Genomic DNA, 27,688 nt, shown 5'->3' on the forward strand with positions numbered 1-27,688 from the left:
AAAAATCTTGCGACCAAACAAATCCAGCCTCTTGGCCTTCTTATTCTTAGGGGTGGAACTGGTGGGCCCGTTTATCCCTCTCGTTGACCGTCAACATGACCAACGATCCAGGTGGCAGGTGGGTGTATAAGTACTCAAACCCTTTTATGGGAACGAAGTTCTTCTTTTCTGCCCTCTTAGAAATGGGCAGGATGGAGGATGGGGTTTGCCAGATGGTCTTGGCAATGTTCAGGACCCCCTCATACACTGGGAGTGTGATGTGGGCCGGGTAAGATGGTGAAAGTACATTAAATAATGTGTCTGTCTGCTCCTCCCTCTCCTCCACCTTGAGGTCCAAGTTTGATGCCACCCTACGGAGCAGTGTCTGGTGCACCCTGAAATCATCTGGTGGGCTAGCTCTAGAGGGGCCCACCACTGCCCTGTCCAGAAAGGTGGAGGATGATTGAACCACCAAGGGAGATACAGTGGTGTCCTCACCCGCTGGGGAGGGCGGTCTCGGGGTAGGTACCAGCTCCTCACCCGTGGTGGCTACCAGAGTGTCCTGCACTAAACCCGGTGCTGTTGGTACCATGGGCGCTGACTTTGGCCTGTGTAACGCGGCGACTGAGGGCTGGCAAGAGTGGAGCAATGGCATAACAAGAATGCCCCAGCTGTTCCAATAAGGTCGTTGGGTCGGCCACTGGGCCTGCTGTCAGGCTGGCACCGATGCCGCTGACGCGTTCCCTGGAGCCCAATAACATTGCTGCCTGGGCGAGGGGCTGAAGTCCACCTCCGAGCCGGAGAAGTCGTCACCCTCCAGTGACTAAGGCGAGGCTGGTGAGGCTTGGGTCTGGTGGCTCACCATCGCCACTGGCGACCACTGCCCGGAGCAGTCTGATCAGTGCCAGGAGTAGGGAAAGCAGCGCCAGGTCAGGGAGCAACCTCAAGGTCTCAGTAATGGTGACCAACAGCATGACAAAGACCAGTCCCGAGGAGATAGTCTATGCCTGTGCGAGCCCCGGTGTGAAGACGGGGATCGGGAGCACAGTGCCGATGACTTGTAGCGACGAGCCGGAGACCTGGGCCAATGCAGAGACCAAGAACATGTCAACCTATGGCTCTGTCTTGGTTCTGGAGACTGGTGGTGCTCACTTGTCTTGTGCAAGGTCTTGCTGGCAGGCTTGCCCTCATGGGGAGCCATAACCCGTGCCAGCTGCGGCGGGGGCATTCTTAGCTGTCCAGGCTGAGAGGGAGTCGACTGCACCGTTGGCTCGGGCCCTTCACTGTTCCCTGAAGTTGGTGGCGTGTCCTTTCAGGGGGAGGAACTCCCTGGGGCTAAGCCCTTTTGCGGGTCCGGAGTAGGCGTAAGGCCCGAACAGGGTCCTTTGCCCAGAGCCCCCTAGTCGGGTTTGCTCAGTGCCAACTTCTTTGTTTTCTTTGGCACCAGGGATTGGTGCCGGGAAGAGCCTGATGCCAGGGGTGCACTACGCACCGAAGCCGAAGTGCTGTGTGCCATGTCGGGCCATGCCAGCTCCAAAGCTGGGCACAGGGTAACCTGCATCACGAGGGCCCTGAAACTTATGTTGCGCTCTCTCTGTGTCCGAGGACGAAAGTTCTTACAGATGCAACAGCACTCCTTTATTTGGGATTTCCTGAGGCAGCTTAGACAACTATCTTGCGGGTCACTAACAAGCATAGGCCTGTTACATGTGGAGCAAGGCTTAACACCTGGAAACTGGGGCATGCCCCTCCTGGGGCAAAGTCTCCACCAGGACACTATCTAACTAAACACTTAACAGCTACTTAAAAGCTAACTAACAACAATTAAACTTGGTGGGATAATTCACATGACTGGAGTATTGTCATGGATGGATATAAACTGTTCAGGAAGGACAGGCAGGGCAGAAAAGGTGGGGGAGTTGCATTGTATGTAAGAGAGCAGTATGACTGCTCAGAACTCCGGTATGAAACTGCAGAAAACCTGAGAGTCTCTGGATTAAGTTTAGAAGTGTGAGCAACAAGGGTGATGTCATGGTGGGAGTCTGCTATAGACCACCGGACTAGGGGGAGGAGGTGGACGAGACTTTCTTCTGGCAACTCACAGAAGTGACTAGATCGCAGGCCCTGGTTCTCATGGGAGACTTCAATCACCCTGATATCTGCTGGGAGAGCAATACAGCGGTACACAGACAATCCAGGAAGTTTTTGGAAAGTGTAGGGGACAATTTCCTGGTGCAAGTGCTGGAGGAACCAACTAGGGGAAGAGCTCTTCTTGACCTGCTGCTCACAAACAGGGAAGAATTAGTAGGGGAAGCAAAAGTGGATGGGAACCTGGGAGGCAGTGACCATGAAATGGTCGAGTTCAGGATCCTAACACAAGGAAGAAAGGAGAGCAGCAGAATATGGAGCCTGGACTTCAGAAAAGCAGACTTTGACTCCTTCAGAGAACTGATGGGCAGGATCCCCTGGGAGAATAACATGAGGGGGAAAGGAGTCCAGGAGACTGGCTATATTTTAAAGAATCCTCATTGAGGTTATAGGGACAAACCATCCCGATGTGTAGAAAGAATAGTAAATATGGCAGGAGACCAGCTTGGCTTAACAGTGAAATCTTTGCTGAGCTTTAACACAAAAAAGAAGCTTACAAGAAGTGGAAGACTGGACAAAGGACCAGGGAAGGGTAAAAAAATATTGCGCAGGCATGCAGGAGTGAAATCAGGAAGGCCAAATCACACTTGGAGTTGCAGCTAGGAAGAGATGTTAAGAGTAACAAGAAAGGGTTTCTTCAGGTATGCTAGCAACAAGAAAAAGGTCAAGGAAAGTGTGGGCCCCTTACTGAATGGGGGAGGCAACCTAGTGACAGAGCATGTGGAAAAAGCTCCAGTACAGTGACCACTAAATTCAAGCTGTCGCGCCCTGGGTGGTAGACCGAGGTGAGCCATGCTTGCAACGGCCTGAGCCGGAGCCTGGCATGTCGGGTCACGTACGTCCACGAAGCCATGTGGCTGAGGAGACTCATGCACCCTCATGCTGTCGAGGTCGGGAATTGCAGAAGGCCTTGAAAGATGCCCACGATAGCCCGGAAGCGGGAGTCTGGTAGGAGGGCCTGCACCTGAACAGACGCCAGCACTGCCCCGATGAATTCTATCCTCTGGGTCAGTTCTAGGGTCGATTTCTCCACGTTGAGGAGGAGACCCAGCCATTCAAACATACATTTGGCCAGGTGGAGTTGGGACTGCATCTGCTTTCTGGTGCAGCCCCAAATTAACAGTCATCAGGTAGGGATACACTTGTACCTGCCGTCGACAGAGGAAGGCAGCCACAATCAACATACACTTGGTGAACACTTGTGGGGACCTTGAAAGGCCAAATGGAAGGGCCATAAACTGGTAATGTTCGCGGTTGACCACGAAGCGCAGGAAGTGTCTGTGCGCCAGATGAACTGCTATGTGGAAGTACGCCTCCTTCATGTCGAGGGCAGCATACCAGTCTCCAGGATCCAAGAGGAGGATAATGGTGCCAAGGGAGACAATGCGGAACTTCAACTTTACTATGAATTTGTTGAGCCAGTGCAGATCCAGAATGGGCCGGAGGCCCCCTTTGGCCTTGTGGATTAGGAAATAGCAGGAGTAGAACCCCTTGCCACTTAGATCCCGTGCAACCTCTTCTATCGCACCCATGGCAAGGAGCGCCCGAACCTCCTGAATAAGGAGATGCTCGTGAGCGGGGTCCCTGAAGTGGGACGGGGAAGGGGGGTGGGAAGGCGGGTAGGAGCAGAATTGGAGAGCATTTGCCGCTTCCACCGTGAGGAGGACCCAGCAGTCCAAGGTTATTTGGAACCATGCACGGTGGAAGTGGGATAAACTATTCAAAAAGGGTGGGGAAGGATCCAGGAGTAAGTCTGGTATGCCATCCTCGGGCATCCTTTCAAAAGGCCTGCTTGGAACCCGACGATGGTTTGGTCAGGCCCTGGCCTTGACCAGACGGGAGGTTGGAGAGCTTCCTTCTGCCATTCCTCCCCCACCACCTGTAAAAATCCTGCCTCGACCGAGGAGGATACGAGCGCTGTTGCGGCTGCTGGGGCTTGAAGTGTTTCCAATGGGTTGCTGGGGTGTGCATACCCAGGGACTTCATCGTTGCGCTCGAGGCCTTAAGGCTATGCAGCCTAGAGTCAGCCTGTTCTGTGAACAGGCCCTCCCCATCAAAGTGCAGGTCCTGCAGTGTCTGCTGAACCTCAGGAGGCAGGCCAGGCCTCATGGCAACCCCGGAGGACAAGGTACAAGTGGCTGAGTCTTCAGCGTCCAGTGAGGCCTGCAAAGAGGTCTGTTCCACTGTCTTGCCCTCTTCAATAAGAGTCCCAAACTCCTCTCTGGACTCAGGTGGTATACGCTTCTTGAACTTCAGCATAGAGTTCCAGGAGTTAAGGTTGTAGCAGCTCAGGAGTGCCTGCTGATTAGCAATCCGGAGCTGGAGCCTCCCTGTGGAGTACACCTTGCAGCCAAACAAGTCCAGCTACTTGGCGTCCTTAGACTTAGGAGCTGGGGCCTGCTGCCAGTGCCTCTCCTTCTCATTCATGGCCGCAACTACCAGCGAGCAGGGCTTCAGGTGCATGAAGAGGTAGTCATAGCCCTTCGAGGGTACAAACTATTTGCGTTCGACCCCGTTGGCCATAGGGGGAATGGAGGCTGGGGTCTGCCAGATGGCTTTGGCATTGGACTGAATGGTCTTGATGACGGGCAGGGCCATCCTCGATGGACCTTCCGGGGCCAAAATGACCGCCACCAAGTCCTCCGATTCCACCACCTGCTCAGCCTGCAGACCCATGTTGCATGCCACCCTGCACAGGAGGTCTTGGTGGGGGCAGATGTCTATGGGTGGCGGCCTGGAAATAGAGATGCCTGCCACAGCCTCGTCAGGGGAGGAGGAAAGAGGCCAGAGGGGGGAGAGGGTCATCTCGACCTCCCTGTTCTATGCGGGCTTGATGCCCCGTGTCACTGACCATAGGCCAAGGCTTGGGAATTGGAGTTGGAAGGGGTCCCAAGGGAGGGAGGGTTCCTCCGCACCCCGAGGAGTGGGCCGACTGGTCGAGGCTTCCAGCACCCTTGTTTCATTAGCGGCCGACCAGGAAGCTCCAGACTATGCACCCTGGGCCTGATGGTACGTCCATGAAGTCCAGAATGGTCACTGGGTAGGCCCCTGCCCATGCAGCGGCCATGATCCTGCCCCCATGTCAGGGCAGCTACGGTCTGACTGGTGGCAGTCCTGACCCAAAGACCGCGACCCCATCTCCAAACCCAAGGAATGAGATCAGGACTGCAAGGGCCAGGGTGGCACCAAGCGGATCTGCGCCGATGAGCAGTGCCAAGGAGGAGGAGAGCGGTGCCGTGAGGCTGGGGAGTACAATCAGCACAGAGACGGGGAGCGGTGCCAGGACTCTGAGCAGTGCCAGGGCTTACCCAACGGAGTCGATAGATGGATCAGTGCCAGCTTGCCTTGAGATGGTGCCGTCTGCTGAGGCACCAGAAGCTTGGTGTGGAGTGGAGGGGACCCTGGTGCCGTCATGGCAATGAGGTCCCTCGCAGCCACAAAGGTGTCCGGGGTGGACAGTAGCTGAACTTCCACCACACTGCGGCACGGGGATTCCAGCGGCAGTGGACTCAACGGCTCCCGCACTGGGGCCAAAGTCAACGGTGCCGAGTCCACAAGTTTTGCTCCCGAGCGCTTCTCCCCTGGATGCGCCAGAGGTCAGCTCCAGGGGGCTGGGTCTCTGCGAAGGAGAGCCACCCTTTTCTGGCTTCTGGTGTCACTTTGGTGCCGGGGAGTGGGAGCGGTGCCTGGGAGTGGGAGCAGTGTTGCAGGCTTCGGTGCCGGGGAGCAGTGGTGCCATGGGTCTCAGCGAGAGTCCATCCGTGGTGCCACATCCACCACCGCCGCCAGGGCGCTGTGTACCAAAGAGCTCAGTGCCAGGTCCTGCCGCGCCGAAGGAGTCCATAAGGAGCTAAGGTCCATAAGGAGCTGCTTTAGGAGAAAGTCCCACTCCTCCTTAATCCAAGGATGAAATCCCTTGCAGATTCTGCACTTCTCGGTTTGGTAAACCTCCCCCAGACACTTCAGACAAGAATCATGGGGGTCGCCCATTGGCATGGGCTTGGAGCAGGATTTGCAGGGCTTAAATCCTGGGGACTTGGGCATTAGAGCCACAAAGAAAGATGGTTAGACAACCCAACTGCCATTAACTACAAAAAAACAAAAGAAACTACCAACAAAAATCAGAACAACTACTATCATGCATCCGATGAAGTGAGCTGTAGCTCACGAAAGCTTATGCTCAAATAAATTGGTTAGTCTCTAAGGTGCCACAAGTACTCCTTTTCTTTTTACTATCTAAATGAAGCTAGGGACACGTGGAGAACTTGCTAAGCAAGACGCCACAGTTCCAACGACCATGATGGGCAGTAAGAAGGAACTGAGGGGGCGCTGGATCGGCAGGGTCATATATTGAGCACCATGTAGGCGCCACTCCAGGGGGCTCCACAGCCAACCCAAGGGATGCTGCTAGGGGAAAAACTTTCTGACGGCCGTGCATGCAGGCGTGCACTCACCTAATTGGAATCGATATGAGCAATCACCCAAAGAAAAACCGCATCTTCTTGAGATATTTGTTGAGATGATGCAGATCTAGGATAGGCCTTAGGCTCTCTTTCGCCTTGGGAATCAAGAGATAGCGGGCAGAGAATCCTTTCCCTCTCAGTTCTGGAGGAACTTCCTCCACAGCCCCTGTCCACAGGAGGGCTTGGAGAAGAAGTTGCTTGTGAGAAGGGTCCTTGAAGCGGGACGGGGCATGGGGGTGTGATTTAGGGATTTAAATAAACTGGAGGGTGTGCCCCACTGCAATGGTACTGAGCACCCAGTGGTCTGATGTTATTGACGCCCAAGCAGGGAGGTATGATAAACGGCGGTCCAAAAACAAAATGGGGATGTGCTGATCCAAGGGGGAGACTGGTACTCCATAGAATCATAGAATATAAGGGTAGGAAGGGACCTCAGGAGGTCATATAGTCCAACCCCCTGCTCAAAGCAGGACCAACACCAACTAAATCATCCCAGCCAGGGCTTTGTCAAGCCTGACCTTAAAAACTTCTAAGGAAGGAGATTCCACCACCTCCCTAGGTAACCCATTCCAGTGCTTCACCATCCTCCCAGGGAAATAGTGTTTCCTAATATTCAACCTAAACCTCCCCCACTGCAACTTGAGACCATTACTCCTTGTTCAGTCATCTGCTACCACTGAGAACAGTCTAGACCCATCCTCTTTGGAATCCCCTTTCAGGTAGTTGAAAGCAGCTATCAAATCCCCACACATTCCTCGCTTCTGCAGACTAGATAATCCCAGTTCCCTCAGCCTCTCCTCATAAGTTTTCATGTGTTCCAGCACCCTAATTATTTTTGTTGCCCTCCACTGGACTCTTTCCAATTTCTCCACATCTTTGTAGTGTGGGGCCCAAAACTGGACACAGTACTCCAGATGAGGCCTCACCAATGTCGAATAGCGGGGAACGATCACGTCCCTTGATCTGCTGGCAATGCTCCTATTTACACAGCCCAAAATGCTGTTAGCCTTCTTGGCAACAAGGGCACACTGTTGACTCATATCCAGCTTCTCGTCCACTGTAACCCCTAGGTCCTTTTCTGCTGAACTGCTGCCGAGCCATTCCGTCCCTAGTCTGTAGCAGTGCGTGGGATTCTTCCTTCCTAAGTGCAGGACTCTGCACTTGTCTTTGTTGAACCTCATCAGATTTCTTTTGGCCCAAACCTCTGATTTGTCTAGGTCCCTCTGTATCCTATCCCTACCCTCAAGCATATCTACCGCTCCTCCCAGTTTAGTGTCATCTGCAAACTTGCTGAGGGTGTAATCCATGCCATCCTCCAGATCATTAATGAAGATATTGAACAAAACCGACCCCAGGACCGACTCTTGGGACACTCTGCTTGATACCGGCTGCCACCTAGACATGGATCCATTGATCACTACCTGTTGAGCCTGATGATCTAGCCAGCTTTCTATCCACCTTATAGTCCATTCATCCAGCCCATACTTCTTTAACTTGCTGGCAAGAATACTATGGGAGACCTTATCAAAAGCTTTGCTAAAGTCAAGGAATAACCCATCCACTGCTTTTCCCTCATCCACACAGCCAGTTATCTTGTCATAGAAAGCAATTAGGTGAATCCATGCTGACTGTTCCTGATCACTTTCCTCTCCTCTAAGTGCTTCAAAATTGATTTCTTCAGGACCTGCTCCATGATTTTTCCATGGATTGAGTTGAGGCTGACTGGCCTGTAGTTCCCCAGATCCTCCTTCTTCCCTTTTTTAAAGATGGGCACTACATTAGCCTTTTTCCAGTCATCCGGGACCTCTCCCAGATCGCCATGAGTTTTCAAAGATAATGGCCAATGGCTCTGCAAATCACATCCGCCAACTCCTTTAGAACCCTCGGATGCACTGCACCCAGCCCCATGGACTTGTGCTCATCCAGCTTTTCTAAATAGTCCTGAACCACTTTTCTCCACAGAGGGCTGGTCACCTCCTCCCCATACTGTGCTGCTCAGTGCAGTAGTCTGGGAGCTGACCTTGTTCGTGAAGACAGAGGCAAAAAAAGCATTGAGTACATTAGCTTTTTCCACATGCTCTGTCACTAGGTTGCCTCCCTCATTCAGTAAGGGGCCCACACTTTCCTTGACCTTTTTCTTGTTACTAACATACCTGAAGAAACCCTTCTTGTTACTCTTAACATCCCTGGCTAGCTGCAACTCCAAGTGTGATTTGGCCTTCCTGATTTTACTCCTGAATGCCTGAGCAATATTTTTATACTCCTCCCTGGTCATTTGTCCAATCTTCCATTTCTTGTAGGCTTCTTTTTTGTATTTAAGATCAGCCGGGATTTCACTGTTAAGCCAAGCTGGTCGCCTGCAATATTTACTATTCTTTCTACACATCGGGATGGTTTGTTCCTGCAACCTCACTAAAGATCCTTTAAGGATCCATCCCCGAGCGTGCCTTCAAATGGACTGCTGTTCCCGCGTGGGAAACGGCTAGTGCCCGGTTGGGCAGTAGCATTGGCCAGCTGGCCCTGATGGCACCTGTAACCTCTCCTCATTCTTTTGTAGGGCTTATGTCCAGGTGGAGCAGAGAATCTAAGGGGTTGCTGAAGCCTGAAGTGCTTTCATGAGGCTGCCGGTATATAAACACCTAGGGACTGCAGTGTGGCTCTGGAGTCCTTGAGGCCATGCAGTTTTGAGTCTATCTGGTCCAAAAATAGTGAGGACCCTTCAAATGGAAGATCTTGCACTAGCTGCTGCACCTCTTGTGACAGTCTGAAGACTGCAGATATGAACCAGGCTGCCAAATCTACTGTATCAAAGGCAGCTTGGAGAGAAGTTCTGGCCACCGCCTCTTCTTCCTCCAAGATGGGCAAGAATTCCTGCCATGATTTTTGCAGCAGGAAGTCCTTAAATTTGGTCATGGAGTCCCAAACATTGAAGTCATATCGCCCTAGCAGCGCCTCCTAGTTTGCGACACAGAGTTGGAGACTTGCATAAGAATAAATTTGTCTACCAAAAAGGTTCAAGTGTTTTTCCTCCTCATTTTTTGGGGGTAGCACTGGGCTGGCCCTGCCTATCCCGCTCGTTGGCTGCCGCGACCACCAGGGAGTCTGGGGGCAGGTGAGAGTACATATACTTGAACCCTTTTGTGGGCACATAGTACTTCTTTACCGCCTGCAGAGAGCCAGGGTGGCTTCCTTCCGAACCAGAGGGTAAAGAGCCACCCTCTCAGCCTGAGTGGGCAGGGCCAGACCAAGCTTACGCCAATCCCGGAAAGGGGAGGGGTGGGACAGGAAGTACAAAGGGCGGGGCCCTTTGCCCAGTGAGGGCAACACCAGGGCAGCACCAGGGAGGGAGACAGACACTGGCTGCTCCCTCCAGACCCTGCTGCCAACCCAGGGGAGGCCCTGGGCCAGGAGGAACCTGACCAGGAGGAAGGCTGGCAGTCCTGGTTGCCACAGGCCGCTGAGTACCCGGAGGACCTGGAGGGGCCAGGCTGTAATCCGGGCCAGCGTGAGCCCAACACAGAGGGGGAGCTGGAGCTGCCAGCAGCTGAATACCTGGATGAGCTGGAGGGACCAGAGAGACCCGCTTGAGAGACTGGGTAGGAAGTAGCCCAGGGGCAGAACTGCACAGTGTGGTGGGTGTATTTGGTCAGCGGGGTGTGGATAGACCCCCACTGACCCAGCGGCGGGACCTTCGCCTCCCGCCACTGTCAGGGCCCTGGGCTGGAATGCAGTGGAGTCGGGTGGGCCTGCGTTCCCTTACCCCGGCCAACCTGCCTTGGGTAGCAGAATCGCACGCTACAAACCCGTGCCGGCGCTCCACGGTGCCCGAGGGGCGCGCTGCAGACTCGTGCCGGCGCTCCCCGGTGCCCGAGGGGCGCGCTGCAGACTCCGGCCGGCACACCTTTTCCGCTAATTCCCCAGCACCCGAAAGGTGTGACTAAGGCCTGCCCGTGGGACCATAGCTCTCCATTGCCCCCTAGGGGCTCGGTGGACCGACTGAAACCTGTCACACCACCCTTTTAGAAATTGGCGGCAGAGCTGAAGGTGTCTGCCATAGTGCTTTTACCCCCCCATGCAAAGGTAGAGTCACCTTGGCAGGAGCCACAAAAATATCAAAAAGGGCGTCCATTGGCTCTTTGAGCTCCTCTGCCTCCTGGCCCAGGTTGGCAGCCACCCTCTCAAGGAGATCCTGGTGGGCTCACAAGTTATCAGAAGACAGGCCATTAACAAGACCCACGAATGCCTCATCTGGGGAAGATGAGGAGGATGCCAGTGTGGACGAGTGGCCAGATCCTCTACCTCTCCTGTGGCCATCTCAACTGGGGTACTGCTGGGGTTTTGGTACCGGGTCTGAGTTTGAACCTGATTTCAGTCCTGACTGGGGCAGGGCCACAGCCCGTCTCTCAGAGATCACCACAGATGGGAGGTACAAGAACTGTCTCGGTGCTGCTGGGAACCCCCAAGGGTTCCAATACTGCCACTGGACTGGCCACTCCCTGGAGGCCACAGGCCCATAGATGGGCCAGCACAGAAGTCCGCCTGATATGCCAGGTGATGGCGCCTCTTTTGAGGGGACGCTGCCTCCCTCAGAGAGTCTGACGATGGCTCCTCATATGAAGAACAGGGCAGTGTCGTTGATGCACCCTCTTGCCGGCTATGATGGGTAGCTGGAGAATGATGCCTCTGTACCAGAGACCAGCAATCGGTGTTGGAACTCTGGTGAGTGGCATCAGGACTCCGGTGATGGGTGCTCGGGTTCGGGGGATTGGTGCTGGGTGACCAATGCCTGGGAGCGGGTGATCGGTGCCATTGCTCCACTGGAGACTGACGTCGGGTAGGTGATGGAGACTGGTGATGGGCTGGGGACCATGGTGGAGGGCATAGGCGCTGACTCTGTGGGTGCTCCAGGGCTGGAGCATCCATGGGGAAAAATGGTGGGTGCTGAGCACCCACCGCTAGCCCCCCTATCACCACCCACCGCCAGCACCTCCCGCTCACCGGCGGGCCCTGTGGATCAGTGCCTCCCCCTCCTTCCTAGCCTCCTGCAAGCCGCAAAGCAGCAGTTTCACGGTGTGCAGGAGGCTGGGAAGAAGTGGAGAGGAGAGAGGACGCAGCACGGTCAGGGGAGGGAGTGGAACTGGGTGGGAAGAGATGGGGTGGGAGTGGAGAGGGGGCAGGAAGAAGCGGGGCGGGGCCTTGAAGGAAGGGGTGGAGTTGGGATGAGGCCTAGGGCAGAGCCGGGGGTCGAGCATCGCACGGCACTTTGGAAAGTCAGTGTTTGTGATTGAGGGCCCTGTGCAGGCTTCCCCCACAATACAACTGCCCTCAGTAGTTCCCTGGCGGTAGGCAACCAGTTCCAAGGTGTAAGAGGAACTGGCAGGGCCAGCAGGTCCCTGGCCACCTGAAAGGCTTCCAGCATTAAGGGCACCCTCAGGTGTGCTGTGCCTCTGCAATTCCCAGGCATATGGGGTGGCTCCTAGTTTGGGCTGGACACCCTTGCGGTGAAGCTGCACGCCCTTGTGGTGAAGGCAAGTAGCCCAGCACAGGTCACGTCTCGCTCCCCAAGTCTCTCTGGTGTCCTTTGGGCACTGGGGAGCACCCTCTTGGGGCATGCTTCTTGTGCCACTTTCTCTGCACTGGGGATGTAGAGCAGTGCTGAGGGGTGCATGGTGCCGGAGGCGCACTACACACTGAGGCAGACATGCTCAGTGCCGAGTCCAACCAGCTCAGCTCGGAGCCCAATCTAGCACGGCTTCCATCAGCAGAGCTTTCAGCCTGGTGTCCCAGGCTTTTTAAGTGTGGGGTCTAAAGCCCTGGCAGATCCTGCACTTCTCTTACATGAGCCTCTACCAGGCACTTTAAGCAGCTGACGTGGGATCACTCATGGGCATGAGTTTAGTGCAGGCAGCACATGGCTTGACACCCAGAGATCAGGGCATTCCCCATCCTGGGAACAACGTCCCTTAAGGGGACTAACTCACTAACTAATCACTAAAAGAAACTAACACCTAAAACTAACTATTTACAAGAAAACAGTTCAGTGAACCACAAGTAGAGGCATGCCAAAGCAAGGCATGTTCTAGCAATTGTCATGGGCGGTAAGAAGGAACTGGAAGGGCGCAGGGCCGGCAGTGCCCCTTATGCTGGCCCATAAGCGTGGGCATCCAGGGGGTGCTAGAGCTGGCCCTACAGATACCACTGGGAGAAGAATCTCCGGTAACAGTGCATGTGGCTTGTGCACACCTGACATGGAATGGACATGAGAAATTACTTGAAGTAGTCTGAGTTACAAACTCTGCAAGGGAGCACTTAAATCTAAACCAAAAGCCTTTTTCACTGGAATGTAAATATAATTTAATGGAAACATCTCTACTGGGTTTTAGAAATCCTAAAATTATTTTTATAAAACTTAATTTTGGGCAAAAATTGACTAAACAGTATCTCTTTAATTTACTTAAATTAGGTGTATACTTGAATAATAAGTTACTGAGTCCTGGAAACCAAGACCTGTTTTGTACAGGTAATTTATGAAACCAGTTTAAGTCTCTCTTGAATCTTTTATCTCTGCTGATTTTTAAACACCATAGATTTTAGACTGAAAGTTTCCAAAACAGATGTATAAACTGTGCTCACAATATCTAAGTGGGGATACAAACATGTACATGTTTGCACAAAGAATGCAGTTACATACATAGAAATACTGACTGTAGAAGCACACACCCATTTGAATGCACATTTATCCATTCTAGACATGCAACTGTATTTTACACATGCATTTACCTGCTTGTGCCCACATATTTTGACACATTTTAAAAACTCTGGCCCTTACAAAGTCCCTTTGTCTATTATTGTTGTTTCTTATTATTTAGATTGTAGTAGTGCCCAAATATGCTAGGTGTTTTATAATACAGAAAATGACACAGGTCCTTCAGCCAAAACTTTAAATTGCACATTTTCCTTCCTATGCCAAGGGAGAGGTGCAACGTTTACTGAACCCCAATCTGTATTTTTTCAGCCATAAACACAGCACCGGACCTCTGAGAGGGATGAGAGATGACTGGTTAGTTTCAACCCTATAGGTCACTGCCCTTCTCTGGTGAGTAAGAAAGGGGTTCTTGAATAATCAGTGAGGCCAGCACCCTATACCACAAGAACATATGCACCCCTATCTGGGTCTGGTTTGCCTCAGGCACTGATCTGAGGAGAAACTAAACAAGAAAAAACAGTGTGGGTCAACTACATGCAGCTGGGTAAACTCACTAAGTAAGCTTCCCAGGCACTTCAGTAATGTATTATTAACTATCCCATTGTTCCACCAGCCCTGGACCAGCAGTACTCACCTGCCAGGTGCGGACCTGAACTCGATTTGGCTCAACTGTGTAAATGCTTTCTTCATGCATAGCCAGCACTGGAGAATCACAGAGGAAAGAGCCTGGAACATTCACAAGAATACCATCATTAGAATAAACGGTTACATGCTATTAATCAAAGTAAAACATTCTGCCCAGAAAGCAGTCTCTTTCAGCCTAATTCATGAAGTGACTAGTCCTTAAAGTGGTCTCAAGAAACCAGTGTGCATTGACAGCAGGTCATTTCCAACTCCAAACAAATCTGTTTTTCAACCATTCTGTAGCAGTTCCCAAAATACTCCCCCTCCCCACATTCATCTGTCCCTTATGCTGGTTTCTCATCAGGAACTACATCCAGAGTATGAAATTATAACTCAAACAGAAGGCACTCCATATGCTCTGTTCATATGTAAGGGGTGGAAGAGCAGGGGGAGGCAGAGAGATGGAAATTGACCAGCCCCAGTTTTACTATCAGATGAGATGATTCACCCTTCCATGATTTCGCTACAAGTGGGAAGTTGTAAATGAGGGTGCAACAGAACTGGAGTTGCTCTGGAACAATCTGTGAATATCACATGCTGACCGGGCTATTGGGATAGTTACTGGAATATGTTGGTTTAGTAATAGGGAGGATTATAAGGACAAAATCAGCAGGAAGGGAAGAAGAATAGCCCACGATAAGCCACTTCTCAGCAAACACCTGAAGGTTCTTTAGAGAAAACGTGTGAACTACTGGCCTTTAAGAGTCCACCCCATGGCTCCAGCCAACTTACAGAACCAATTTTGACAGCATCATCCATGCCTGGGAATCAGAAGACCAAAAGGACTAGAGCAGTTTAAAAAAATCTCTCAATCGCTCTCTCTCTCTCCAGCGAGCAGGTAGTGGTTGGGGAACTGTTTGCAGGGGCAGACTGACAAAAAGTTCCAGTGAGGGTATCTGAAGAAGCTAGGTGTGCCTAGCGCACCATCACAGGATGGTAGGACTTTAGGTAAGACAGACATGTATGTAAAAGATTGCATCTGAAGAAGTGGTTTTTTATCCATGAAAGCTTATGCCCAAATAAATCTGTTAGTCTTTAAGGTGCCACAAGAAGTGGAAGATTGGACAAATGACCAGGTAGGAGTATAAAAATATTGCTCAGGCATACAGGAGTGAAATCAGGAAGGCCAAATCACACTTGGAGTTGCAGCTAGCCAGGGACTTTAAGAGTAACAAGAAGGGTTTCTTCAGATATGGTAAAAAGAAAAGGAGTACTTGTGGCATCTTAGAGACTAACCAATTTATTTGAGCATAAGCTTTCGTGAGCTAAGAAAAAGGTCAGGGAAAGTGTGGACCCCTTACTGAATGAGGGAGGCAACCTAGTGACAGAGCATGTGGAAAAAGCTAATGTACTCAATGCTTTCTTTGCCTCTGTCTTCACGAACAAGGTCAGCTCCCAGACTACTGCACTGAGCAGCACAGTATGGGGAAGAGGTGACCAGCCCTCGGTGGAGAAAGAAGTGGTTCAGAATTATTTTAAAAAGCTGGACGAGCACAAGTCCATGGGTCCAGTTGCACTGTATCCGAGAGTGCTAAAGGAATTGGCGGATGTGATTTGCAGAGCCATTGGCCATTATCTTTGAAAACTCATAGTGATCCAGGAGAGGTCCCGGATCACTGGAAAAAGGCCAATGTAGTGCCCATCTTTAAAAAAGAGAAGGAGGAGGATCTGGGGAACTACAGGCCACTCAGCCTCACCTCAGTCCCTGAACAAATCATGGAGCAGATACTCAAGGTATCAATTTTGAAGCACTTAGAGGAGAGGAAAGTGATCAGGAACAGTCAGCATGGATTCACCAAGGGCAAGTCTTGCCTGAATATCCTAATTGCCTTCTAGGACAAGATAAGTGGCTCTGCGGATGAGGGGAAAGCAGTGGATGTGTTATTCCTTGACTTTAGCAAAGCTTTTGACACGGTCTCCCATAGTATTCTTGCCAGCAAGTTAAAGAAGTATGGGCTGGATGAATGGACTATAAGGTGGATAGAAAGCTGGCTAGATCATCAGGCTCAACAGGTAGTGATCAATGGATCCATGTCTAGGTGGCAGCTGGTATCAAGCAGAGTGTCCCAAGAGTCGGTCCTGGGGTCGGTTTTGTTCAATATCTTCATTAATGATCTGGAGGATGGCATGGATTTCACCCTTAGCAAGTTTGCAGATGACACTAAACTGGGAGGAGCAGTAGATACGCTGGAGGGTAGGGATAGGATACAGAGGGACCTAGACAAATTAGAGGATTGGGCCAAAAGAAATCTGATGAGGTTTAACAAGGAAAAGTGCAGAGTCCTGCACTTAGAAGGGAAGAATCCCATACACTGCTACAGACTAGGGATCGAGAGGCTAGGCAGCAGTTCTGCAGAAGAGGACCTAGGGGTTACAGTGGATGAGAAGCTGGATATGAGTTAACAATGTGCCCTTGTTGCCAAAAAGGCTAATGGCATTTTGGGCTGTGTAAGTGCGAGCATTGTCAGCAGATCGAGAGACGTGATCGTTCCCCTCTATTCGGCATTGATAAGGCCTCATCTGGAGTACCGTGTCCAGTTTTGGGCCCCACCCTACAAGAAGGATGTGAAAAAATTGGAAAGAGTCTAGAGGAGGGCAACAAAAATTATTACGGTGCTGGAGTACATGACTTATGAGGAGAGGCTGAGGGAACTGGGATTATTTAGTCTGCAGAAGAGAAGAATGAGGGGAGATTTGATAGCTGCTTTCAATTACCTGAAAGGGGGTTCCAAAGAGGATGGATCTAGACTGTTCTCAATGGTAGCTGATGACAGAACGAGGAGTAATGGTCTCAAGTTGCAGTGGGGGAGGTTTAGGTTGGATATTAGGAAAAACCTTTTCATGATGAGGGTGGTGAAGCACTGGAATGGGTTACCTAGGGAGGTGGTGGAATCTCCTTCCTTAGAGATTTTTATGGTCAGGCTTGGGATGATTTAGTTGGGGATTGGTGCTGCTTTGAGCAGGGGGTTGGACTAGATGATCTTCTGAGGTCCCTTCCAACCCTGATATTCTATGATTGTATGATTCTCACGTAATCACATAAATCTAGGATTTAACAAGAAGAGTACCAAATATCAAGAGTTGGCAATACTGCACAAAGCTAATGAGAACTTTGAGGCTCTAATGCCTCCTTGGCTTAGAAATGTCCTGTGCCACTGGACTCCTTGTTATGCATGTAAACTGTCATTTAAAAATCCTTTTATTTTAAATGCTTTGTTCCTACTATTAAAATAAACAATACTTGGGCTTTTAAGAAGGCTGTTTGATCACACACTCCCAAAGGGAGAAATCACAGCTACCAAACCCAGTTGGACCTCTACTATTAGAAGGTGTTCAGACACTGAGGTGGTGAGCACAGTATAGGAACCTAAATAAAATGGGGTAAGCACAATTCATACACAGGGTTCTATAGCCAGGGCCCCGTCTTAAGAGAAGGAGAATTGTGGAATTCCACCTCAGGAGTGGTAAATGCATGAGGCCTGACTGACAGCTGATGCACTCAGATCTTCAAGGGGTCAGAGGTACAGCTAGCCCTGTAACCATGACAAGGGACTTCTACGTTTGAACATTATTTTGCAATGAAACCATTCTGTGGGTTTTTGTGTATTTATTTTTTTAAATCTAATCAACGCATTCTTATTAATCTAATGCAGTTTCTTAGCACTAAACTAACTAGGAGCAGTGCCCAAGAGAAGAGTGAAATGAAGTGATCAGAAGTGATGTGAACATGTTTTGTGGTGGGTAACAAGCATTATCTGTTAACACTGGCACATAAGTCTTTTTTCAGTTTCCCAGCACCCACAGGCCTTAAAAGTAGATATTGCTTTATAATATCATTAAAAATAAAGCCTTACATTTGTATCACACTTGCAAATGCAATAAGGTAGGACTTTTATATATGATTTATTAAGAACTATGTCTCTGGAATGTGCTTCATCAAAGTTTGAGTTTTGTGTGGGTTATTTTAAACTGATTTAGCTTGGGATTTTCTGTTTTGTTTTTAACCTGTGAATAAGGCATCTCAGAGATATAATCAAGCTATTCTAGCTCTCTTGTAGTTTCTATGCTATCAAGACCCCTAAGGAGTGAAAGTGTACATCATTTCTACTACAGCTCAGTTCCTCGCTTAGTACTACTCATGATACATATATAAGAATGTAGAGAGGTTCAAGTATCAAACTGCACACTATATCCAGGGGTTTCAGCTAGTGATTAGAGCAAAGGTCTGGGAGCCAGGATTTGAGTCCTGGTCTTGTCATTGACTCAGATGATCAAGGATCTGTCCACCTCTTTATGCCTTATTTTCCTATTCTGTAAAATTGGAATACCAACCATTTTACAGGAATGTTGTGAGGGCTAATTAGGTGCTTGTAAAGTTCTGATATGCAAAGTATGATTATTAAAGCCTAGGAGTTATCATGAGTTCAGTGAATGTATAATTTTGGGGGGATTCACCACCCTCATACATGTTCTCCTGTGGGCTACCTCTTGTGAAGTCCTACCTGCATTTCGTAAAGTGGCTCCTGAGCATTCAAAGACAGTGACTTGCTTCCCATTCCAGAACACTACAGCATCCTGAAATAGCCATAGAGAAGTTACAAAGCAGTTTCATTTCTGCTGGAAACATGCATTAAATACTTCAACGATTTGTAACTCAGTTTAGTGCCAATCTAGTAATTCTGCTGAAGTCCCATGTAGAGTCTATGCTATATTCATTTCTGTGCACGAACAAACAACAATGGAATAAACTTTCCATCACAGCCAACATCTTATACCTTCCTCTATATATTTGCTGTGTTGTCCAATGCCCAAAGGTCAGTAACCAGGGAGCTATTAATGAATAATTGTGCTGCCTGGAAATCAGCTCCATTGGAATATGCCTGTTGTAGTAGTGATGCTATTTTCCATCAACACACATATACTGCATAAGCAACTAAAATATAAGGAAGGGGGAATCTAAGAAGAGTTAGATAAATTATGGTGGAAACTTTGGATTCCATCTCTGAAATAATTAAACCACATTAAGTAAGTGAGTCTTCGGCAAGAAAAGAAACTGCTCACAACAACTGAGATGGTGAGTTACCTTAGTGGCAAATACGCCATTAATATGCATATCAATGCGGAGGCTGTGCGTGGTTCCTGTACCGAAGAAGGTCACATTAAGCAGATTTGGGGACACTTGCACTACTGCCACCTGCTGGTGGAAATGAGATGACATAGCCTGCTCGCTGAGGATCACCACAGAGCTCATGTTGTTCACTGCCAGTAGGTTTTTCCTGGAGCCCCACTACACACAGAGAGGGTGAGAAAAATCCAACATACTTTCATCAGAGATTTTTGAAACACTAATTCAGAGGGGCCTCAGTTACAGCTAGTGTTTTGGGGTGGGGGGCACATATAACATACGTATGAATATAATCTCAAAATGAAATCCTAGTTTCTGAACTCAGGCATAGTCAAGAGGTTGCATACCCACATGTACTTCTTCAGGGTATGCTATAACTATATTTTCACCTATACTCCTTCAGTACATGGAGGGGGGCATGGATCAGCGTTCATGTTGCACTCCCAGTCAGTACCCAGCCCCAGCTGGAAAAGCTAAGGATCCAACCAGAGGACCAAATTCTGGTCATGTGCCACTTGAGGCATGTTGCACATACACTAAGAAGAAGGGTACATGGAAGAGCCTGTTTTAAACTATTACCTCTTTTCATCCCACCGCTTGCCACTATTACACCATCTTGCATTCAGTACTGTTAGAGAAAGATAAAGTACTCAACAAGATAGCTAATACCTTTTCCTATAAAATCATAGATTATCAGGGTTGGAAGGGACCTTAGGAGATCATCTAGTCCAACCCCCCTGCTCAAAGCAAGACCAATTGCCAATTTTTGCCCCAGATCCCTAATTGGCCCCCTCAAGGATTGAACTCACAACCCTGGGTTTAGCAGGGCAATGCTCAAACCACTGAGCTATTCCTCTCCCCCCTGCCCCCCCAGCAAGATGTGCATGTGAGGTTCTTTCTCATGACAAATTGTTTCTTCTTTGACTACCCAAAGTCCTATTAGCAGTTTTCTTAAGATTTCACCTAGAGCTGGTTCAAATATTTTAGATGAAAAATGCAGTTTCAACCAAAAAACATTTCCCCCAAGACTTAAATGGTAGGTGGCAGCAGTGGAGAATGAGGTAGCAGTAGCCCCCCACTACACTTTAGTCCAGCGGTCAGGGCACTCACCTGAGATGTGGAAGACCTGAGTCCAATTTCCCCTCTAGTGATGTGGAGAACGGATCTGAAAATTGCAGGAGAGGACTATGGGATATTATGGGGAAGGTCTTTCTCAGTCTCTCCCACTGAAGCTTTTCCACTTTATATAAACAGTCACTGGAGCAGGAACATGAACTTGGGTCTCCCACATCCTACTTGAGTGCCCCAACCACCAGGCTATAGAGTCGCCCTCTCACTCACTCAGTCTTGTCCAATGACTATTCACTGTCATTATGAATTGCCACTATGAATATCTAGTTCTAATTTCACCCTCTTTTGCCAGCCATCTCAATCAATAGTGCAGTTCAACTTCCCAGGCCATACAGTACCCATCATGTGCACAAATTAAGAGGTCTGAGTATTTTTCCCTATTGAGTCCCACCCTACTCAGGCTAAATAATATTATTATTAATTATTATTATTATTAAATATTATTTCCCCCAAAAAAATTTAAGACCAGTCACACACAAAAGTCTTTCATAAGCAATAATTGGGGAGAGTTCTATTGAATTTAATAGGGATTAGACTAATCGGTTTCTACAAATCATCAACAGAATTTTATCAAAATTACTCCAAAAGCCTACATAAATAAATAAGAAGGCTCTCCTTCTCTGTTTTAAGCCATCATGTAGTGGGGATATAATTCTCTGCTGAGTTCTACAGACGGTCTCCAAAAAAAGAAAACCCAAAACAAAACAACCCTATACGAAGGAGTACATGACTCGCTTTGACCAAAACACAGCATAATGTTTTAAGCCTATTGCTAAACTGATTCCCGGAGGGGAGAACACTGTCTTGGAGTCTTCTTTTGAGGCCTCTTTGACCAACTTCATTTTGGATAGACAGAGAATTTTCAAGGAAGCACTCAAGACCAAGATTGGACTGCTATACCTGTCCAATACCCTTCAGCAGATCTCACAGCCAGTAAAGCCAGGAGTCTTCCCAAGGTAGAAGAGTCATTTGTTCGCACTTGCGCATCACTGACACCTTCCAAGTACTTCAGGCAATTCTTTAAGCCACTCAAATACAACACATGTCAGAAGAGCTTTGATGGTAAAATGGAGGTGTGTCGTCTCAAGTGCCCAGTTCTGAGATCTTACCGCTTCCCTATGGCCTTCATTTGTACTTTATTAACAGATACAGTCAACTAGTTTGGTTATGGCTTACTTGGACCAGTTATTTAAATACCATTTAAGTTTTTGCAGGGTATAGTATCCCAGATAAGTCTAATGGGTTTGCTGTACATTAATAAACTATTATTTACATTATGGTAGCCCCCCAAGGCCCCAGCCCCATTGTGCTACGCAAGTTATAAATCTGTAACAAAGAATTGGTCCCTGCCCTCAAGAGCTAACAATATAAATAATAAATAAAGCCACTTGTGCAATGTTAGTACACAGAGCTTCCTGCAGCAGTAAATTGCTGCAACTCTACTTTATCCTGCCAAACTTTGCAGCAGAAAATGATAAATTGTATATCATCTGGGATCATTAAACTGCCTCTAAATTGTCGTTACAATAATATAAATAATAATATGATGATCGGGAAAGAAAAGAAAGCTGTGGTGGCCATGTTAGGGGACTCCAAAATCCAAGTGAATGGGACTTTTGTATGATATGCAAGACCTGACTCTGGGATGACTTGTGTAGTTATTCATTTCAGTTAACAGATGGTAGCCTGTATATATACATAGTTACGATAGTAACTGGCTTGATGCCATGTTCCCCTTTTTGTCCCTTGTTTCTAAACTTTAAAGCCTGAAGTTTCTTATGTTTAGTCCCATCACAGGAGATTTTTTTCCTGAATGTTTGGGGTGGCTTGTCAAATTTGCATCAGCTTTTCATTACAAAAGATTTTTCTTACTTTCTTTGAAAAGTCATTTCTCAAAAACAGCTCAGCCCACAGGTTCCAAATTTGGTTTATTCTATTGATCTCGGTAAGATCTGATATCTAACTATTCTTGGAAAGTTTGGTGAACTCACTGTGGGGTTATTAAGTATATTTCTTTGAAATGTATGACAATTCCATGAATGCTCCACAGATATTACAGAGCTCCCAGGTTCCTTGTATGGCATCCATGAGGGGCTTAGAAACTCGGTCAGAGTAGACATACCAAATGGGTTAGGATAAACTGCAGAATTTATAAGTGCTGCAGAAGCAGAAGGCTCTCTTGGGCTCCAGAAACTCTCTGTCCTGCAGAACTTGTAAGCGCTAAAAGTTTCTGAGACATGGTGAGTCTCCATGGATCCTGCATTTTACTGGGATTTTTGAGCTACTGGTAGAACATTTTAATTTTCAGATTTTCAAGTGTTTGTTTTTAACTATAACACTGAACTCAAAACATTTGGGGTGTTTCTATGACTACACCATTCTAATAACATTGACTTAAATATCTGTATATGGTGGTAATTGTACTTTAACCTAATCTGTGATCTGGAAAATAAGGCTAAATTATAGCTTTATTATTTTTCATTTTCATTTCTGAAGGTACTTCATTAACAGCACTGATTGACAGCTACCATACTATTATACTCCAGCATAAATGAACGAGAGCAGTGGTTCTCAAACTGGGGTCCAGAGTCCAGTTCTCAAACTGGGGTCCACGAGGGTACTCCAGGGGGTCTACAAGTCATGTCCGGGGCCGCTGGCCCCGCTAATCAACTCCTCCCTCTCCCTCCCAGTGCCTCCTGAATATTGCAGAACAGCTGTTCAGCAGCGTGTAGGAGGAACTGGGAGGGAGGGGAAGGAGTGGGGATGGGGTGCGCTCAGGGGAGGGGGCAGAAAGAGGAGGGGCAGGGGTGAAGCAGGGGATGGAAAGAGGTGGGGGTGGGGTCTTGGGGAAAGGGGTGGAGTTGGGGCAGGCCTGGGGCTGACTGAGGGTTGAGCACTACTGGAGAAAATCAGAAGCTGGCTTAGGGGTCCATAAAATTTTTTAAATCAAAATGCGGGGCCTCGGGTTGCTAAAGTTTGAGAACCTCTGGACTACAGAGTATTTCCCATCTACCTCTCTCCCATCTACCTCTCTACACAAACCACTGGACTAGATTGTAACAAAATGAAAGATTAATCTGGCCAGGAGCTAAACTCAGCTGATATTGACTTTTGGCCTCAATATATTGTTATGGCTTTCTGCCTCATCTGGGGTTTTTCATGGAAAAGTGGGTAAAAACCTTTTAGAGGAATTATCTGAGGATTCCAAGAGGAGAGGGTTACTCCATGTACAGTAACTGAGGTTCTTCAGGATGCACAGTGCTATGTAACCACCTGTGGGTGCTCCACTTTGCGCCCTGTGCTTGTAATCAGAGATTTGTAGTAGCAGTGCCTAGTTGGGTCACGCACATGCCGTCCCCATTATGCGCCACCCCAGGTGGTTAAACAGAACTGTTCAACCAGCCGTCCCTCGGTTCCTTCTCTACCACAGAGAACCTAGCGTGAAACTCCAAAGTAGAGGGGAGGAGGGAATGTAGTGGAGCTCCCACAGGGACAACCATCTTGAAGAATCTCAGTTGCTGCACAAGGTGAGTAAGCATCTCTTCTTCTTTGAGGAGCATCCCTGTGGATGCTCCACTTTAGGTGACTGTGGAGCAGTGCCCCTCAGTGGAAGGTACAGGCTTCAGAGTTGCATTAGTGATGATTGATAAAACTGAGAGTCCAAACAGAGCATCTGATGATGACTGTTGCTCTATAGCATAGAGCTTTGTGAATGTGGGCAGATGCCCAAGTTGCTGCTCTGCAAATGTCAATAACAGGGACATTGATGAGAAAGGCTATGGATGCTGGAAGTGTGTGCGCATAGGTGCCAACTTCCCCTCTGCCCCATGGGTGCTCGACCCCACCCCCACACCACCCTCACCCTGCCCCAATTCCTCTCCTTCCCCCAAATCCCCGCCCTGCCTCTTTACCGGCTCCTCCCCTGAGCACGCCACATCCTCACTCCTCCCCCTCCTTCCAGAAAAGTCCTAAGCACTGCCAAATGGCTGTTAGGCAGTGGGCGGGAAGTGCTGGGATAGGGCGGAGCAGGGACACCGTGCTCAGGGTAGGAGGAGGGGGTGGGAGCGGGAGGAGCTTTGCTGCCAGTGGGTACGGAGCACCTGCTAATTTTTCCCCATGGGTGCTCCAGCCCGTCAGCACCCATGGAGTTGGTGATTGTGTTTGTGCGGGTTCCCTTTGGGACTTGTAATTGATGCTTTTGATAACAAAGGTGCATCCTGATATCCACTTAGATAGTCTGCTTTGCAATAGTTTTCCCTTTTGATCATTCTGTTATAGAGATGAATAGTCTTGGTGAGTTTCTAAATGTTTTTGTTCTTTCCATGTAGAAAGCTAATGCTCTTTGAACATCCAGTGTCTGGAGTGATGCCTATCTCTTTTGTATGCATACAGTTTTGGAAAAAACATAGGCAAGTAAAATGGGTTGGTTCATACGAAAGGGGGAGGCAACCTTGGCTAGGAATTTAGGGTGTGGTTTTAAGGTAACTTTATCTTTAAAGAAAGTGGTGTATGGGGGGGTGCCATTAGGGCACCATGTTCTCCCACCCATCTGGCAAACATAATGACGATGAGGAAAGCCACCTTCATTGGTGGAGTAATGAGCAGATGGCCAGCAGCTCAAAGGGTTTTCCCCCACGTCAGCGTAATACCAGGTTGAGTTCCCATGTAGGAGGTGGGTTCCTTATTTCGGGGTAAGCGTTCTCACTTCCTTGGAAATGTTTAGTTGTTGGGTGGGTGAATATGGTGACCCAATCCATCTTATTGTGGAAAGCTGTGATAGCTGCCAAACGTACCCTGATGCAGCTTGTGGAGAGACCCAGTTTTTTTAGTTCTAATATGTAATCCAGTACCCTTGGTAAAGGGGAGGATGTTGGTATGATTTGTTTGTCCTGGCACCATATGTTGAACCATTTCCACTTATGAATACATGTTTTTCTTATATTTGGTCTACGGCTGTGCAGTAATATGTCTTTTACTTCCTCCGAACAGGTCATTTCATTTAATTTCCTCTCAGCCATGGAGTAGCCAGGCCTTGAGGTGTAGTATTGTGAGGTTCAGATGGTGGATGTCTCCTGCATCTTGGGAGAGAAGATGAGGTATTAGAGGAAGATTTTTGAGGTGGGCACAAGGTGCTATTAGGATGACTTTGGATTTGTTCCTCTTGATCTTGTTTCTGACCCAGGTTAAGAGTAGGGTCGGGGGGAAATGCATACATTAACAGGGTATCCCAGTTGATGAGGAGAGTGTCACCTAGGGAATGGGGTCCCAGTCCAGCTCTGGCGCAATATTGTGGGCACTTGGTGTTCTGTGGTGTTGCAAAGAGGTCTATGGTAGGGAAGCCCCATAGCTTGAACATCATACGTAGAACTCCAGGGTATATTTTCCATTCAGGATTCTGGGAGAACTCTCCACTTAGCACATCTGCTGTTGTGTTTTGACATCCTGGAAGATAGGATGCTGATATGTCAATGTTGTGGCTGATGCACCAATTCCAGAGCACTCTTGCCTCTGTGCATAGGGAGTAGGATCACGCCACCCCACCTCCCATTGGCGGTTTATGTAAAACATGCATGCTACATTGTCCGTGAGGGTCCTGATGGCTTTGTTTTTGTTTAGAGGTAGAAAGTGGTTGCATGCGCTACGGAGTGCCCTTAGCTCCAGCAAGTTTATGTGCCTGTTGGACTCTGATGGGGAACTTCAGCCTTAGGACTGTGCTGAGTAGATGCACTCCCCAACCTATAAGGGAGGCATCCGCGGTGATTGTCATTGTTGGAAATGAGACTCCTGTACAGACGTTCTTCGATTGTGTCCACCATTTTAGGGAATCCTTTAACTTATTTGGCATTATAAAGACATCTGCTTAGGCAGTGCCTGTGTGGTATGTACACGGTTCGAAGCCAGGCCTGCAGGCATCGCATGTGTAGTCTGGCATGTTTGAAGACAAACGTTGTTGCTGACATATGTCCCAGAAGTTGTAGGCATATTCTGGCAGATGTTTGTGGGTTGTCAGTCACTGTCGAAACGAAGCTGACAAAGTGTAATGAAGCGTTTATGAGGTAGGGTTGCTGTTGAACAGTTTGGACAAACTCCGATGAATTCCAGTTTCTGGACAGGTATCAGTGTTGACTTTTGCATGTTTATTTGTAACCGTAAGTTTGTGAAAAGGGTTATTGTACTCTGAGTGGTGTTCATTGCTTCATGTTGTGTTGGTGCCTTTATGAGGCAGTCGTCCAGATATGAAACATCATGACTCTGTGTATGCGGAGGTGTGTCGCCATCACTGCTAAGACTTTGGAGAAAACCCTTGGGGCGGTCGACAAGCTAAAGGGTAATACTTTGTATTGGAAGTGTTGTTTTCCCAGGGTGAACCTTAGGAATCTTCTGTGTGATGGATGGATGGTAATATGGAAATATGTGTCCTGGGCTGAGAGACAGTCACCATTTTCTAACGCTGGAATTATAGTTGTTAGTGTCACCATTTTGAAATGCTGGGTTTTTGTTGAGTTTTCTTAGGTCCAGAATGGGTCTCCACCTGCCTGTCTTTTTCTGGGTTAGAAAACAGTGAGTAAAATCCTTTCCCTCTGTGCTCTGTTTGTACTGGTTTCCTGAGCCTAGGTGTATAAGGTGGTTTACTTCCTGTTGCAGCAGGTACTTGTGAGAGTGGTCCCTGAACAGGAACAGGAAGGGAGAGTGGGGTGGCAATAAAGGTGATGGAATAACCAGTTTCGGCAATGTTAAATTGTTCTTTTTTTCTCTTCCAGTAAGCGGTCAATAAATTCCAACATTTTTTGAAAAAATTACATGTGTATATTTTGACAGTAGGGCTTCGTAAAATTGCTATATGAAACTGCCATTTTGCAGATGAACACACCTTGCGATGACTGAAGAGATCTAACTGTGACGGGTTCAGCCACAGAGATCCCCTTGGGACTGTCACCTGATGTGCTAAAATTACCTCTGAGCCCGTTTTCCCTGCCAGATTGGGACTGCAGAACCCTGCCTTGTTGAGCTAGACACACTAGTTTGCTGCAACACTGACACAGGATCTGGTCCACGCCCCCAAAGCTGAAGACTTAACTGAAAACAGCTCAGCAGGTTACCTCCCTCCAGCACTCAGACACCCAGTTCCCAATGGGATCCAAACCCCAAATAAATCTGTTTTACTCTCTATAAAGCTTATACAGGGTAAATTCATAAATTGTCCACCCTCTATAACACTGATAGAGAGTTATGCACAGCTGTTTGCTTCCCCAGGTATTAATCACTTACTCTGGGTTTATTAATAAACAAAAGTGATTTTATTAAGTATAGAAAGTATGATTTAAGTGGTTTCAAGTAATAACAGAACAAAGTAAGTCATCAAGCAAAATAAAGCAAAAACATGCAAGTCTAAGCCTAATACATTAAGAAACTGATTACAGGTAATTTCTCACCCTCAGAGATGTTCCAATA

At 48.3% G+C, this 27,688-nt stretch overlaps 1 protein-coding gene across 6 annotated transcripts in view; it reads right to left on the reverse strand.

The window, feature by feature from the left end:
- IFT140 (intraflagellar transport 140) overlaps positions 1–27,688 on the reverse strand; it is a 284,666-nt gene that overhangs the window by 178,145 nt on the left and 78,833 nt on the right. For 5 of the 6 annotated variants that reach the window (XM_078854619.1, XM_073362955.1, XM_073362954.1 and 2 more), the window contains 3 exons: positions 19,064–19,267; positions 18,483–18,555; positions 13,931–14,022 (listed from right to left, as the gene is read on the reverse strand). In XM_078854619.1, the coding sequence (XP_078710745.1) occupies positions 13,931–14,022; positions 18,483–18,555; positions 19,064–19,267 (369 nt within the window). The remainder of the gene's footprint in view (positions 1–13,930; positions 14,023–18,482; positions 18,556–19,063; positions 19,268–27,688) is intronic. The other variant, XM_073362957.1, reaches the window with a different exon arrangement.

The sequence above is a fragment of the Lepidochelys kempii genome, chromosome 10 (assembly GCF_965140285.1).
Source record: "Lepidochelys kempii isolate rLepKem1 chromosome 10, rLepKem1.hap1, whole genome shotgun sequence".
NCBI lineage: Eukaryota > Metazoa > Chordata > Testudines > Cheloniidae > Lepidochelys > Lepidochelys kempii.